The 17,286-nt window shown below is 45.3% G+C and overlaps 1 protein-coding gene across 1 annotated transcript in view; it reads right to left on the bottom strand.

Annotated features, from left to right (window-relative positions):
• The window catches only part of LOC144146362 (phospholipid-transporting ATPase ABCA3-like), a 116,467-nt gene that overhangs the window by 24,398 nt on the left and 74,783 nt on the right, over positions 1–17,286 (bottom strand). Inside the window, exons 12-13 of the mRNA XM_077678319.1 lie at positions 14,384–14,808; positions 9,663–9,788 (exon numbers count right to left, since the gene is read on the bottom strand). Of these exons, the coding sequence (XP_077534445.1) occupies positions 9,663–9,788; positions 14,384–14,808 (551 nt within the window). The remainder of the gene's footprint in view (positions 1–9,662; positions 9,789–14,383; positions 14,809–17,286) is intronic.

Consider the following 17,286-nt stretch of genomic DNA (forward strand, 5'->3'; position numbering starts at 1 on the left):
ATAAAAAAAAGTGCTCAAAGTGTGTTCTCGAAATTAATCAGCGCCTTCCCTCAACAGTCCAGAAAGGAAGGGATGGGCTTTCAATATCTATACCTATCAAGAGAAGTGACCGCCTGACCGACTGACTGACTCATCAATGCTCCGCTAAAACGGCTGTAGCAAAAGACGAAATTTTGGAAGTACATTTGTGTTATGGCGTAGGGGGTCACTAGGGCGAGAGTTCGGGTAATTGTCCTCCTAAGCCTGGAAAAAGGAAGAAATTGTATTTTCAGAAAGTCGTGATTATGTCGCTGACCTGTCCACACATCGGAGTGTTTTTTTTTTCTGTTATGCGTCGTCCGTAAGACTATCTAAATAGTTGTTTATGGCTTCGCCCTAACCAACACTATTCGATTGATTCTGCATTTAACAACAAAATGGGGGTTCTTAAAGTTGTCTCCAATAAATGTTTCCCTGAATGATTTATCCAGTTGGTTGTTGTAGATACATGTTACTCATGCAAATACGCAACCAATATAAAGGCATTTACCTTGCGACGCCAGTCCCATGGCGAAAAGTTTTAAAATTACACCACTGACGAGCCGAAAAGGCGTAACAGTTGATGCCAACTGCTAGCCAAACGGGTGGTTCAAACAGCATCCAATTTTTTTTGACACATTCTATTTCAATTTTTTTGACACATTGTATATGAGCTGGACAGTACTGAAATATTAAGATTACACCCGGGAGAATAAAAAGAAACGCTAAAATAACGTTTCAAATATTTATTTTGTTTTAAGGCATGCCAGCATGGATATTGAACTGGCTTTTGCTGATTAGCGTAGCTTATACAGGTATCTAAACAATGCTTGAGAATATTAATCCATAACACCCACCTACTAGAAAAAAATGAGGATTTTGCGGACCTTTCCTGTCTTCAAAAAATGCTCAATAAATATACAGCCCTTTGGGCGATACAGTTCGTTTCTGCTCGCAAATTCTCCCCATACAGTTGTCCGAAAGCCAATTTCAGGATTTTGTAGTCCCACGCGTATAAAAAGGAGAGAGCGCGATTTTTTAACATGCACTCCCATGGACCTGAAATTCAATTTAATTTTCCCGCGTTTCTCTAGTATGTGTGTTTCAATGTGTGTTTCTCTAGTAATTGTTCCTGTGAGATTGGCGATTCCAGTGTTTTCACATATCAGGTGATCAACCCTCGCCTAGTCACGTGCTTCGTTTCCGCTGAAACGAACGGGCAAACGGCCCAGCCGCTGGTGGGCGATGAGGCGGAGGCGACAGAGCCGTTCCAAACTGACCTAGTCACGTGGGAAGGCATCCGAGAAGCATCGGGTAAGGGACGCAATAAGAAAGAAAGCCGTCGCTTACAGGTCGGAGGCGCTAGGTTATTGCCACTATCTATGACCTTGAAAGATGCGGCGTAGTACAGCTTTCTCTTTATAACAGGCAACCAAGACAGGTACGATAGAGAGACAGGAATAACGGCTTTGTTCCACGCCTGCCTTTAATCCACAGATAAAATTTTAAAATTCAAATGACTCCGATTTGGGGTTTACCGTACCTTCAGTAAACACGTGCTAAATAGGCCGTACTTATTGTAACAAAATGCCCTTCCAGCAAACGCTACTAGAATAAACTCAGTTTCAAAGCTGAGTTTCTCCCCCCTTGCTCCGCGAAAAAATTTTAGGGGTCCGTGAAGCCCAACCCGAAGCTCTTCCAACACATCCCGCACTCAATTCTCCTTTTCAGAGAGCGCTGCTTAAAATACAAAACATCTCCATAAATTCAGATAAAGTTTACTTATGCATAGTACTTTTATGCCACTTGCCTGGAGCGCGAGTATTTTACAGACAGGTTTGGAAATGCGTAGCCAAACAATTTTGGTTATTTTGTTTATTGATGGGTTATTTCGTTGTTTTTATTTTACGCCAGTGATGTAAATGTATATTGTTATAGGGCTTGGGTAGCTTCACTTCGCCATTTGTGTATTTTCCCGTAGATGGACGGCGGAGCGCAGGGTTGGTTCATTTTCGCTTTTTTTATTCGTATTTTGAACATATGTGGGTCTTTCATCTTCGTTTTTTCCAGGGGGTCATAAGATACATATTACTTCCTCCGTCAGATCCCCTCGGCAAAGTTTTAATTTCTTTTATTTTTGATTTTTCAATTTTTACGCCAGAATTCGTTCGACAGAATATCTTCATTTCGGGTATTATAACGAAGGAATTTGGTAGTTGAGCCAGTTAAGGATTTCTGTGGAAAAGCAGAGCGGTACACGATTTGATCACTTTCGCTATTTTTATTCGCATTTGAAACGTTCTTTTGCTGCTTATTTTGTGTAGTGTTCTGTTTTTGGAGGAGATGTATAAGATGAATAGAATAGTTTTGATATTATAAGATCATTTCGGTAATGCTTTTCTCATTGGTATTATTTTCTGGGCTTTGAAAATTATGTGCGACGAATATTCTCCAAATAAACTATAACGATCAAACGTGGACCTTGTGCGGTTTATGCATTTTTTTCGAATTTGGGGGCGTTACAGGGTTTCCTCACTTTTGCTGTTTTTTATTCCTTTTGCGAACGGTATTTTGCGAGATTATTGTTAAGTGTTCGGTTTTTGTGATGTGCAGGTTGCATATTTTTGATTTCGTCAGATCATTTTTGTAAATCGGTTTCTATTTTCGTTAGTTCTGGCTTTATTTTCAAAATTGGTTGTAACATTTATCTTTATTTACGCTTATATGACAATTAAATCTGTTACTTCCGCCAGTTATCTATTTTATGGAAGTGCGAGGCCATTACTCGATTCCCCAAGTTTCGCTATTCTTTAATATTCTGAACGTTTTTGCAAGCTTTCTTGCTAATCCTTCCAGTTTTGGAGGCGATGTATAGGAAGGGGATTTTTGATTTCATCTTTTCATTCTTGTTAACTTTTACTTTTTCTATATTTATGTTTTTTTTGTTTATTAAAATAATATTCAACCAATCATGCCCATTTGCACTATAGTAACGATTAGTTGTGTTAGTTACCCCAACTCTGCATTTTTGTGCTAATGCAGTTTGTTACACGGTCCTGACTGTAGGGGTACTCGGCAAAGAAGGCTAGCATTAAAAGGTGTGTTCGGTACGCGACTTGTAGGTTTTATTTCTCCGCGTAGCTTGTTTTATTGTTGGCTGTTTTACGACATGCCATCTTTGCGAAAAAGCCTAAGACAAAAAAAAAAAGACTGGTTGACTTGTAGCTGCGAGAGCAAATTGTTTGCTTGAGCTGAAAAGTCAATAAGCAAAGGCGGGTATTGAGTAAGTATGTTGGTGACTGTAGCTGCACGTGCACAGTGTTTGACATTATGACAAGATCAACATAGTTCATGGGGTCGCTCATCGCTTCTTCTAGTCCCCACCAGACTCATGGTAGAGAATTGCAGGCTTAGAGCGCAGGTAACATAGGGAATGCAGAGTGCAAAACGCAAGTACATAAGCGAAATTTACAGCATTCTTTCAACTGAACATACACATTAGATCTTATACCATAACTTTACACGTTACCTTAGTATAGCTAGATATCTCGGCTGAAAAATTAAGAAAACCATTTAGACAACTACATACGGGAACGCGGAGTAATAAAGTTGGCTTCCTAAGTACAATGGCTTCCTTAGCATTCAATATTAAACAAGTGAAATTTAAGGTTCTTTCACGAGCCGACAAAGAGGGCAGGAGAACACGCCGCTCTGCTCGCAACCGTTCAGAACAACGATGTGTGTGTGTGCACACGGCTCGTGCTCTGTCCTGCTGCTATGTAAAGTGAAAACCAATCGCTCATCATGGCTCGTCTCTTCTTTCCGCTACCCCCACGTAGCTACACATTTTTCAAAATAAAAAATGTACGAAGTTTTGAATGCTGCCGATGGGATGCGATTTCCATTTTTATAGTTGTGCGACGGATTTGAGTAGCAATCTGAATTCACTTCACCTACTCTTCCCATCCTCCACCCTGCTTTGTTTGAAGGATGGATTGACGCCTTGCTTGGTGAAAACGCACAGACAGCGATGGACAAAAACCTGGGTGAAATGTCTCACTACGCTAATTACAGGGAAAGTAATGTACCAGGTATCAGTGCCTGCAACGGTACGTCTCACCATCTGCCCATTAGGGAAATCTTGGACTGAAATATAGAATATAGGTGTGCAGGTTTATTTTAAGAAGAAATGTTGCCTTAGTGACCAATGCCCACCCTGCTTCTTAACTCGGTCCAGAAAGTGCCTGTTAGATCAGCACGACTTCTTTGTTGATGCCCTAAACCAGCACAAGTTTGCTCATCTTCAAACTTCTGCTAAAACTACGTTTTCTTACAGACTTCTGGCTGCATTTGGATGGATGGCAATTTAAATATTTCTTCGTAGCCAACTTCTAGTCATGTTTTAATAATTATGAATGCTCGCTTGCGGAACGCCGCCGCTGCGTTCCACAAGCTGAGCTCGTCGCAACGCAAGCGTCTGGCGTACACGCCACGGAGCAGGACCAGTGTGGTCGCACCTTTGCGAAGCAACCCGCCAGCAGCACGTCCCTCGCCAAACACACCCACAAGACTACTGCCGACCTGCAAAACATGCTCTTTTCGCTGCAGCGGACCGTGACTTCACCAAACGATTAGCTGCGAACCCGTTCGGTTTCGTTCGCATGGTTTGGGGCTCCTGGGGTTTCATCGGATTTACGCAATGCTCCGTTGATACGTCTAACGTTGATACGTCTAGCTGTGCCAAATTGATAAAATATAAATATAGCGAGTGTAAGTTCGTATCCATGCACAATAAACATTAAAATGCACCTGTGAAGGCACATTTCACTTCCGCGTTTTACGAATTCGTATGAAAGACGGATCAGCTGCATTTTTTCCTGTCACATCAAACTGTAATTGTAGTTTTTGGCTACCGAAATGATAGATGTTGAATTTCACTCTACACCGTCCAGCATTCTCAGGGCCGCGTGGTAGCTGGACGATTTTCTGGCTGGTGCGTTTGCTCGGCAGCTTATGCGTGCAAACTGCGAAAGCTGTTGTGGAGGTCAAAAAGAGGTTATTTCAAAACGATTGCTTTTTCCACAATAAAGCGTCGTTTCGCCGTTGGGTGATTTACTAGAAATAAAGCTAGTTAGAAATTCTGGTGAATCGATCAACACTTCCTCACAGCTTTCAGAAGGACAACAGAAGGTGCAGCAGTATAGCGGACTACTGGAAAACCGTCTATTCGAAATATATTAGCTAAGTAAGGTGGTATCTGGTGTTTTCTACAGCTTTCATTCACCCCAATGGTCGGAGCCCTCCTCCTCTGCCACCTCCTTTGCTGTATAAACAAGACCTTCCCTGGCCTATCTACGAACTGACCCAGCAATCCGGTAGTTCAGCAGTAAAACGGTTATTTAACGTATCTATAATCATCTTCGGAGGGCTATTTACAGGGACGCAATACGTGGCGTTTGGCACCGAGGCAGTCGCGCTTTCTTCCGCAGCCATTTTTTCTTCTGTATTGCCGGTGACAGTGACCGCACTTGGCGATATGCTTGACCCTCTCCTGTAACAAATGGCAACCCACTGACGTAGTGGTGACTGTGAAAATCGCTGTGGCTAGTGCACGTAAAGCTTAAAGGAGCCATGAAGACAAAATACAAGTTGGGCGTATCAGAAAGACTGCTTAGTCACGAGAACAATGATACCAATATCATCGCAATCTTCGAACAAATAACGGCGATACTAAAGGAAACGTGTGAAGCCGTCGCGACCCCCTAGCCAATTTCCTGCAACTTTTCTATGACGTCACGGAACCTTGTTTGTGCAATTGGCGGCCGCCTAACTCACTTGTCGCGACGACCCATGACTGGACGCTTGTAATCGGGCCTCTAGTTCCATTTGACCGCATCACTTGAATGATAACGTGCAGTTAACGCACTGAAAATTGTTTTATTGTTAGCCCGTATGACGTCATTTGTGCTCCTAACACGTCACTGTGGCGCAAAATTGGAAAGTTTTAAAATATTTCTTGCTTTTTTTTGTTAACAAAACATCTTTTGTGGCTGTAATGGAGCTGAGTGAGATACTGAATCCTAGTTCTTTCGAATTAAACGAAGTCGTATTTTCTCTTCATGGTTCCTTTAAACAGGGTGGTGCCGCGACGTGGCCGTTTCCGTTTAGTGCATCAGGAGTGGGGCTGCTGCTCCCAAGGTGCACGGAAGTGGCACATTTCGAGTGTTCAGTGTAATTTCAAGGGCAGAAAAGCTCCTTCCGGATTTTCTTTTCAATTTTCAGTGGATTCCCACTCTTGCAAGCTCTCTAGTGCGACCACAAAGTGGTACGCGTGGACTCCCAGAGGTAGATAAATATCAGCGGTTTCTTTTTCGCTGATAACGCATGTGCTGCGGGACTCGTGTCAGAGCCTCAGTACCACAACTTCTGCTGTTACAGCGAAAGCCGGATTTAGTGCACAAGACCCTAATTGCTTTCTCGCCAAGATCAGAAGCGAAAGAAGCCAGTCACAGATTCCCCCTTCTACACAGCATGGTGTAGAGCAGCTTCGCAAAGGGTCAACTGCACGAAAGTGTAGGAACAATGTTGGATTGGGAGTTTAAGGACATGTCTGAACTCCCGATCAACATAATTGCCCACATAGATGACTCCGTGCTGGCATAAGTAAACCATGTTTAAAACATCGGTATCTGAACCCTGTTTTTGTTGTTTTGTTGCCGTGTAAACTGTACTTTTGTAAGCCGATATCCTTTTTCAAACTTCCGAAGTGTATCTACCACATCCTCTTATTTGACTGCACGAAGTTCCTGACCCCACATAATAAATGACTGATAGCATGACATTAAAATTCACTGCATATACACCCTCTTCAAAGTTCCTTGAGGTAACCTGAAAGAAAAATCAACCCGTCTTTTGCTCCCTAACCACGATAATAACCAGTGGGAAGCTGCGCGGAAACTACATTTACCCAGTTCAATGATGCTTGAGGACTGCGCCTCTAGTGGGCGAGGCTGCGTCTTCTTTGCCTGAATAAATCGCCTGTAGACGGCCCACAATAGTACGGTAGAGTATAAATGCAACTTAGGCCTTGGTACAGCGATACTCCTAGCAGGAAGGCTTTTACTCAGTTCGGTTTAAGTGTTTTCTTCTATATTGTTTTATTTTTATGAGAAAGAATGGCAGCAAACAAATTGTCCAGAAGACGAGAGGGGGCAGAGAGGAATCCACATTTCTGAAATAACATAGAATTTGTATTTTTAGCATACGTCCACAGTTAGTTTATTTGTGCTGTGTAAGAGCTGGTGCGCTAAGAAAGTGTTTAGCTTTCTCGCTGCCCACCTGTTCTGAGGGAGTAATCACAATTGACATTTGCGCATGATATTGTAACCCAAGTCGAATAAGTTTGTTTCGTGTAATATTTTCAAGCACCACGGTCAACACCTATTAATTTAACCTACTGAACAATGAATACCTGGCTAAAATTTCGGATCAATTTGTAGGAATACCAATAAATTAACACGACCCCAAAGGACTGGTCAAAGCGCAAGTTCTGCCTGCGAGCTCTCTTACCGGCTGCAACTCTCGTCTGATAAACTTGTTCGCAGAAGTTGAAATCAGTTTCGAGTTAGCATCTGCTTGTTGTCTTCTTTTGACGTCGTCATCATTGCCCTATTACTCCTCAGGAAATGAAATCACGTTTGAGTTAGCATTTTCGTATGGTCTTTTCTGCATATCGTTATCATTTATGTGCTATTTCTCGCATATCTGTCATCATATCGCCATACAACCTCCCGTCCTCGTCCATACCGCTAGCTAAAGTGCCAGCATCCAGCAGCATGCCGTTGTCTACCAACACCATGTCAGTCCAGTAATCGTCTACGACAGTGCGTGATGGCTACCATCAAGTCCATATTTTCAATCTCAAAGCTTCCCTACAACCAGTGTTCTGCGCGGCCGGTGTGACCTTTTCTTCTCACGTGCAATCACGTTATGGTGTCCGTCGATATCCGATGTCCGTCGAGCACAGTTGTACAACTCACACGTTCTTATTCATTGATCTGTGGATCTTATGAAATGGGGACATTGGCCCCCCAAAGCTCTCGATTCCCCCAATCCCCCAAATTTATTTCGCCCAAGCGAATCCCTTATGCTGAGTAGATAGTCAACGGGACTGCCGCCTGTTCAGAGTTGTGGTCGACGTTTCAGTTTGGTGTTGCTGACGAACACAGAAACCGTGTTCATGCAGGGAAGGCGTAAATTTTCTACTGGTATTTTTTTTTCCTTTGTGGGCAGTTGGTTCCACTGCGCACGCCGGGCTGCTGCGGCCACCTGAAGTAGGGAACACTTGCGAATCTGAAATAGGAAGCAGCGGAGGAGCAGCTGGCAATGCGAGTCACTGAACAAGTGATGGGGACCCATTAACTCCCACGCAAACTTAGGAATGTGTACTGCGTGAGTTTCTTGAATTGTTTTCTGGTGTTCTTTGTTAGTCGGATGACGAATCCACTATTTCTTCTGATTCTTCATATTTATTCCGTCAAGCGTAGCGTCTTCTTTGACTGGGTAATGATTCTGATAAATTCAAGTGCTGTCAACGGTCGTGGTGGCGCTCAACTTCTCGTGATAACCCGTAAGGACTGCAGATCGGGAGGGGGGGGGGGGCGGAATCCACAAAGACAATGCAGGAAAGGAGGCCTCCAGAGGTCACACCATCTGCATTCGCCGTCATGCCTGCTCATGGTGGCTCAAATGCCTTTGGTGGACAGAACTTTTCACCCGAGTGATACTCTTATCGCGGAACCACTCACATTAAGATTTTGTGTAAGCTCTTCTTATTTGCTGTGCCGCTTCCTGATGAATGCATTCCCTTAAAAAGGTGACCATGCCCCACTTCCTTCCATGTTCTCCTAGATCAATGTACGGGAAGTTGAAAACTACTGGCGTGGTTTCTAGTTCAAGTTTGGCGTCAATATCCTCGCAAATATTGCCACAGAAAAATCGAGCAACTCCCTCTCCTTTCTCCCTCTTCCCTACATAACTTCTGCCATGACTAATGAAATGGAGGTTTCCTCGGTTCTATATTCCCGCTTTCGCGCTGTTTCCGAGCCATCGGTTGGTATAGGGCCAAGCTTAGTTTGTTCCTTAATTCTTCCGCTCGGATCAGCACGACGCGACATGTATTCAGCTTTATCTTAATTCTCGCCTCTGCTCAACTACGTTTTCAACGCAATTTTTTTCGTTTGTTGCCGTAAAAACCAGTCAAAGGCGTATTTTAACTAAAAATAACACTTGGGAACTTCAGGTTATGTACCCAGATATTACTCAAATTTGCCTGGGATTTTATTGTGCCGAATAGTGAGAATCTTACATGACACTTGTATGAGACATTATATACTTTGACTACCCGTCGGAATTCGACGCAACGCCCCCCATGCCGTTTGTCCAAAATATTTCGTAGGCTGTACTACGGCGCCACTAGTATCTACGAGATGTCGTAGCAACCGACTAAACATGACGCAGAAAAACATGTCAAACAGTCTAACACTAAATTGCACTGTATTGTGCTCAGCTCTGAACTATATCAGTACACCACGCATTTAATGGTAGATATTGTATTCGCAAATCAATACAAAGCAGTGACTTACCGCCACCAAAGAACCACAATATCACGCTTGCCATTGCTCCTCCGGGTGTTAGTGCCCTTTCTGCCATCAGGTAGCAGAACATGATCACGGTCGGTCCATACACTGAAACTGCCACGACCATGGCTCCTGAAAAAAAACAGTGCACGAATTGTAGGCTCCTCTAAAAAATCTTTGATTGCATAAACTGGCGGTCAAAACTTCTCACTGTTAAAACAAAGCTTTCTAGCTCTACCAGCCAACGGTTCTTTCGTGGCGTGCTGGACAACAAACTCCCAACGTGGCGGAGGCGGCGGCGATGGGGATGCGAGGGGGCGGAGGGTTTCACTCACGGAGCACACTGTAGATGGCACGGCGAATTTACCCAGCATTCCGCGCGCGGAAGTGCCTGCTCACTGGCGGTGTCGTCGGCGGCACGGCTTTATCGTCAAGTTTAGCGACGGTTTTTTTGGGCCTGTTTTGGCGCAGCTTTACGTCCATTTCGCGCTCAACAACAGTTAAGCCGCTGCCTTCGCACGGCTTAACTTGTTCGAAAGCACCTCCAGGGTAACGCGCACCCGACGGAATTAAGTGGTCGCACGGCAAACATACGTTAAAGATTGCTTAGCAGGGCAAGAAAACAATGTACAAACCACATAGACACATCTGGCCGCTACTGCTTGCCACGAATGCGACGTTGCTTTCAAAATTGGTGAATGCCAATTCGGTTGCGTTTTAAGAGGAATTACAAAATGCGGAAGTAGCAACTGGTTCTGATAACTATCGATTATAAAAGTTCCCGCAGCTGTCTCACACTTCTCAAATTACTAAACTAACTACTCTAAATTGTTATAAATGGGAATCACTAAACTAAGATGTCGAATTGTTGAAGAGCTTGTGTCGCGCGATGGTGCAGACACAAGCTCAGGATGGCTACGTTACGCTGTCTCACGCTTGGAAAGGCGCTTCTCTCCGTTTTCTTTGTCCGGACTCACTTTGTCCCGACTCTCCGTTTTCTTTGTCCCGTCTGCCGCTCCAGCCCGGCCGTGGCCGACGCTTCTGCAGCGTTCGGGGCGCCACCCTCGCGAATTCCAGGAAACAGCTGGCAGAATCTCAGGTTTCACTCTTTGTAAAGCAACGTGCGTGAATTCAAGTGACGTCGCATGGGCGATTGTTGTGGGCGTCGTTCAAAGCTTTGCTTTCCAACCCCCTTTACAGGGTGGATTGGAGCCAATTTTTTACTCCCCGCTCCACCTCCATTCCGGCGAGGTATCGCATACCTCATCGCTAAAGGTAAATTGTAGTTGAATATAAGTGTCATGATTATGTTGCGTATCAGGTCATCTGTCGGAGAAAAAAAGCTACCCCGTTGATGTGGGACTGGAAGGCCCCGCTGTAGCTGGCGTGTTTGCGACATCATTCATTATTGATGCAGCCTTTATGGTTGTTGGCGGGCCGAATTTTATTCTTTTCTTTAGATTAATCGGTATACGTATTCCGCTACATTTGCTTTCGCCATCGTTCAGTTAATGCGCATTGGTCTTCGTCGTTTCCTGAAATATATTGTCGTACACCTTTGTACACTGAGGTGAGGAGTCTTATTGGCGGAGTTGCTGTTCCTGCTGCAAATGATCCAATGCAGGTAGCTCTTCACAGCACTCAGCTAAAAACGCGTGCGCCGCTTGTGTTACTAAGCTGCTAATGCCAGCTTGTAAACACAGTTTCTTCTTGATTCTGCCCAAAGAAGACAAGCGGAACTTCTTCCGACAAAACGTCCCTTATTTTTCAGAGCACGCCTCACGTACGGAAACACCAAACAGTTGGTGCACCAAATGCCAGCATTACGGCTACTGCCGCCATTATAAGACAAGGTTAAGATACGCGCTACGAAGCAATATTCTTTGTGAGATATCCCCATGATACCACGTAGCATTCTCCGACAAATACGAGACCAGCAGCTGAGACAATGCATGCCTTTTTATTCGTAGTCAACCTCCTCAGACCTCAATCTCGCTATCGCTGAATGGTTTACTTTTGCCGGGTATGCTTTTTTGGCCTGGCCGACATATAATGGACTCAGTGAGTGTAAATATTGCAACAGTTCAGTCATTCAACGACAGCTGAAAAGACATTCAAAGAGCGCAGACTGTTGTGATATCAGTGGCTGTACGGTGAGCTTGTTCGAGCAATAGCGGGAAAGGACGTCTTCTCTCGGTTGTTCTGAGCTGAGACTAGTCGCTATGAGTCTGCCGTAGGGTATATATCCTGCTTGCTAAATAAATAATCACCTGAATCTAAAGAGGTCTCAAAATAACAATACTATATATTGCGACGCCTCCGGAACGCCACCCCGAACCAATTTGCGCCCGTTAAAATATTGAATTAGTTTGCCCCTTCGTGGTGCTCGCCGCAACTCAATTATCAATGACTGGTTTTTCTCTTTTTTTAACTACCTTGTCATGATTCATTAGATATGGGCACCCATGCTTTGATACAATGGTATACTGGCCTGCTTCCTATGGTCGCCGCAACCAGTATAACGGTGCGCATAACAAATCAGTTAATAGAATAAGGATGTTCTGGTGATTGCTAGTGCCCGCTGATTTTTATCATTGTGAGCTGGCGATGGAAAAATGGAATGTGCTCTCCCAAGGAGATTGACGAAGTGAAACGCAGCCATCAGACGTTATCATTTGGTTACAGGAACAATCAACTTGAGATGAACCAAAATGTTTGTTATGGTGGACATTATGAGGAGTCTACTACCTCGCCGTAACTGTAATCTCTGGCAATGACACTGCACGCATAATATCTATTAAAATGCTGGCAATCGTACCATATCGTAACTGACCTTTAAATATAGTATGAACAAGGTTGATAAGATGTCAGATTTACCATAGAGATAAAAGTAACCTACACATGCTTTTAAACTGTTGACCATAAAACCAATAAACGTACCTCCAAAGCATACACACATTCACTCTGACTCAGCTTGAGGTGTCTAGTCTTGGCTCTTATGCCCAGAAGTACTTGGACTTTGTCTCAAACGGAAGACATTGTGATAAATAAAACTAGAGAACTTAGACTAGCTAATCCTGAACCTAGCACATCATGTGTCCTAATAAGAATTGTTAGTGTTTGTAAGGGTTCGCATGTGTGGTGTGGAGACGTTAATTGAGCTTACGAGTGTAAATATGCCTACTCGGACTTTGGCGGTCTCCTTGTTTACGCTCGATGTCTTGATTGTTACTCTTAAGCGCTTTTAGTGCGGTTGAAGCATCCCCGACAGGCATGACTAAACATCCGCCCTTTTAGCTCAGCCTGCTCTTTGTTGATCTTTTGATACACGTAGAAACTACTTCAGTTTATTCCTCCTTTGTCTACTCTACTCCCGTAAATTTACCTTCTCCTTTCAATTTTCCGGCACCTTCCTCCAAGTTCTTTCAGACGACGAAATGAAAGGGCCGCAAATCGGCGTACCTAAAATGCAACTAAGACACCGATCGACCATCGGCACAACACAACAAAGCGAAACAAAACAAAACACTGGCTTTCTCTGTCCTCGTCCAGTAAAACGTGGATCAAAGCATGAAGGGCAGCGGCCCACTGATAGAATGAAGATTCCACGCCGATGAGTAGGTGGCAGGGAATATGCGGATTTCGGAAAGACGTGAAGCGCCGGAGACGCGACGGTACGAGAAGAAGACAAACAGAAAGGAGAAGTGCTTCTCTTCTGGTCCCGTCCTCGTTGTCTCGCTGCCGCTTTCTTCCGAATTTATGTACCAACTAGCTCAAGCTTAAACTCGTCTGAGACCTTGGGGGTGTTCATCTATCCATCAGGATACCTAGAATACATCAAAGGAAAAGAATGCGACGGTAGTCTCTATTAGGTAAGGTTCTTCTAGCCATTGCCGGCGACTGGTCAAGCCTCCAACTATCACATTAAAAAGTCCCTTCAACGTTAGCTTTCAAAGATGGACTACTCTGACCAGCAATATCACAAATCCATAAGTGCAACATTGATAGTTGGTGCAAAGCAACTTTTTTTTGCTGGCGCCACAAGCCTTATAAAGACACGTATAGCCGGAAGTTGGTACGGCGGCCTATCTGGTTTCCGATCACGTGTAACTAAGCTGAGAAAGGCTCGCACATACCCGAGACTAGTGCCCTGCAACGTTATCATCCGAGCCTCGTGAATTTTGGCAGTGCTTATAAATCTCTATAGTCGCTTTGATTGCCCCATAAATGATATCTTAAACCTGGAGGGAAATAAAAGCGGCAAATGACGGGAACCTGCAACTTCCAACTTCCAATTGGACGCGTGGGCAACCGCACAATCAGTAGAAAATGCTCAGAAGGTAAAGTCTGCAGAAAAAATTCTTATTCCGCACCCGCAAAAATTAGATTGTTGATAACTACGCGCACCCTTGCTTGGGTGAGAAAACGAGCAGTTGTACGATCAAGAAATACAGGTAAACAGGTGTACAGCTAAAGAGGCCTGTGCTCATGTGGTGTCGGTGCGTTGCCCTTCGCCTGCTGCTCGCATGGAATCCAGACTATCGCAACCTATGGTACATTTCTCGCCGCGAACGACCTGGAAGCGGAGAATTCGCAGATCATCGTACTGCTTCCGTCGAGGAAAGGGACCATCGCTGGTAAGCTGTCAAGGTGAATACACACCATAGCATGCTGCAATACTGACCTACGTATACGTTTGCTAGAATGAGTCGTACGCTAAAACTTACCAGCCATGGTTTGAGAGTACTCGTTGAAGCTGTAGTGAATAAGGCACCACGGCACCATGATGAGCATGTAGCAGAGGTAGTCGAAGACAAGGTGCGCCAACACGAACAACCAGCCCGACACGCCGGTCATGAGCTGAACCTCACGGGCACGCCCGAGACGCTCGGCGACGGGGAACATGGCGAAGGCAGAAAAGGCCAGCGAGTAACTCAAAGCCGGCTCAATGGCCCAGTAAACCATATTGTGAAAACCGGAAATAAAAGTTTCTATTGTCTGTATCAAACGGTACTCGAGCTTCAAGTACGTCAGCGTGGCAGAGATGCGCACTGCTGGCTTTCCAGTCAACTGCCGCAGTTGAGCCGTGTGCAGCATGTTGAACGTGATGGGGACCGCCATCATACTCGTGGGGTTTGCCAGTCCTCGTGTCCTGCGAAGCGTTGTGTCAGAGGAAAAGTTGTGGCGGGAAATATTTTTAAAATGTGTATCGCCAACTCGTCGGTGCCCGCTACATTGCCTTCAGGCACCGCACCTGCACAATTAATGACTATCAGTTCGCAAAAACGGCACACGGTTGCGAGGTGAGGATACATTAGAAGCACAGGATACGCAATTTTGTTTTGATCGCAGTGCTGTTCGCAAATTGTTCGTGGAGTTCATGGGTATTTTAAAAGCACCAGGTCCAGCACGTTAGAACTTATGTGTGCGGAAATTCACTGACGATCACTCGTCTGTAGGCGACGTTTGTTCAACCACAACTAAATTATGTGGCAAGCTTCAGCGCTAAAAAGATAAGACTTGGGGTCGGGCCCACTGCAAGTAACGCCTAAAGATGATACGTTTCAGACTCCCCTGCCACTTAAAGCCGCCTCCTCTCACCCCTTCTACCCCTCACCGTCTTCTTTTTCTCGCTTTTTCCGCTGACCTCTCTCCTGTCCTCTTTTATGCTCTTGCGGAAAGTACCGCTATGTAGGGCCTACCTTTACACTGTTTATTTCTGCCTTTCTGATGGTCGCCTCCTCATTTCCCGTCCCCTCCAATACTTCACCTAGAACGTCCCTTCTCTCCTCTATCTCTTAACTATTTTCTACTAAGCGCTTCTATCGTTTTCCACTATTCCTCACACCAATCTTTCCCCCTCTAAGCCCCTGCCTTCCGCTAGATCCCTCACCTTCTCTTTACGCATTTACCCCTCCATTTGCGCTCTGCTAAACTTATTTTCCAATTTTCCCCCACCCTATTCCGTCCTAGTTACCTTTCCCTTCCCTACGCTAGCTGCCTTTTTCGATTCTCATTTCGCACACCTCGCTTTCCCCATTTGTCCTATACATCTTTGGGTTCTCCACCTCCGCCCATTTTTTCTCGTGCATTCTTGCTTCCACCTAATATTTCTTACTCATTCATTCCCACCCATTCAACTTCTCAAAACCAATCTCCTCCGCGACTTCAATACCTTTCTTCACACGTTTTTGACCGTCCTATTTTCTTTCTTTATATTGCCACAGTCAAGTCATTAGAAGGCAACTCTGAGGCACTCAAGAAGCGCAGGGCGGTGTCGTCAATCCCTCGTTCGCGCGAGATCGGGTGTGCACGGGAACACCCCGGCTAAAGGAGGAGGAGGACTTTCTCTTTTGCGCGGGCTTCCCTCAGCAAGCAGAGCCGCCATTAGACTGCTATAGGGTTTTTGGTCTCTTCTCTTATTAAACTACACCCCTTACTGTTGACCAGTCGCTGCGTTTACGCTACAATATCAGACTCGTCTCCTGCTCTTCCCCCTACCTCTTCAGTAATCCCATCAGCATCCCAAATTCCGCCTCCTCCCTTTCACCTCATATCCTGCCATCGCAATCCCGATTTAATCCTTGTGAAGAGTCCTGCACCCCGAACACATTAATGTAAGGATGGTTTTTCCATTTCCTCCTTCTTTCTTGTTACCGATCCTAATTTTTCTTGTTGGGCGCGTGTCGTATGGGAACGTGTCCATGGGAAACTGCTGTATTGTTGCTGGGACGCAACGTTCCCTCTCGGTTTCGCAACGACGTATTAGCGGACTCAATTACTGTCTGTTGTAGGCATTCCTGTGCACATAAGGCGCATTCCGCAATGGACACATTCGAAATGAACGCCTTCAAAGTGTTGACCATCCTTAGGGCTACTTCTGGTGTGTGGCGGCGCTGCTGTGGCACCACTGGTCACGTGATGTTGGTGAGGAGTTGTCTTGACCAGCCTAGAGAGATGAACGCAGGAAAGGCGTTGAAGGTTTTAACAAAACACGCATTTATTTTACACAGTCTCAAAAAACCCTGAAGTCAACCAAACCAGCCATCAACAGCACAAACCCGATCAGCAAGGGAACCTCTAACTAAACATTACGACACCAATGATCAGTCAAACCCAAAAGTCAGTGCAACAAAGTTTCTACACTATCAATTCCAAGGACCCCTGTCCACACGTTACTAATTAATCCCCATGTCTATAGTGCTCGCTCTACAACAACTAGTCCCTAGTTCTGTCCTATATTGCGTGTCCCTATTGGACTGGCCTACCCCGGTCGTCAGCACTGACGTGTCGCACCGTTGCGTGGCCGCGACACGGTGGTAGCCGCCGTCTCGCGATGATTCCGGCGTACCGGTGCTCGGACGTCGTCTGGACGTCGTTGGCACCGCGTGTCACAAAGTAGTTCCTTGGAGGCTACCCCTTTGGTAGCCGCTGCTGCTCCAGGTATCCAGGTAGGTCCCGGAACGGAAGTAGCCCTTCGGGGCCATCGAAGCAAAGGTCGATGGAGCGTGGATGATTGCCGCAAGTACCCGACCTCCGCCGCTGGGGCCCCGAATACACAGGCTCGTGGTTCGACTAGGACGCCATAGCCGATGCGAGTTTGGCCCGCTCCTGCCCAGCCTTCGTAGGC

Source organism: Haemaphysalis longicornis, unplaced genomic scaffold (genome assembly GCF_048455015.1).
Source record: "Haemaphysalis longicornis isolate Haplotype H1 unplaced genomic scaffold, Haemaphysalis longicornis Haplotype H1 scaffold_7, whole genome shotgun sequence".
In the NCBI taxonomy this organism is placed as follows: Eukaryota; Metazoa; Arthropoda; class Arachnida; order Ixodida; family Ixodidae; genus Haemaphysalis; species Haemaphysalis longicornis.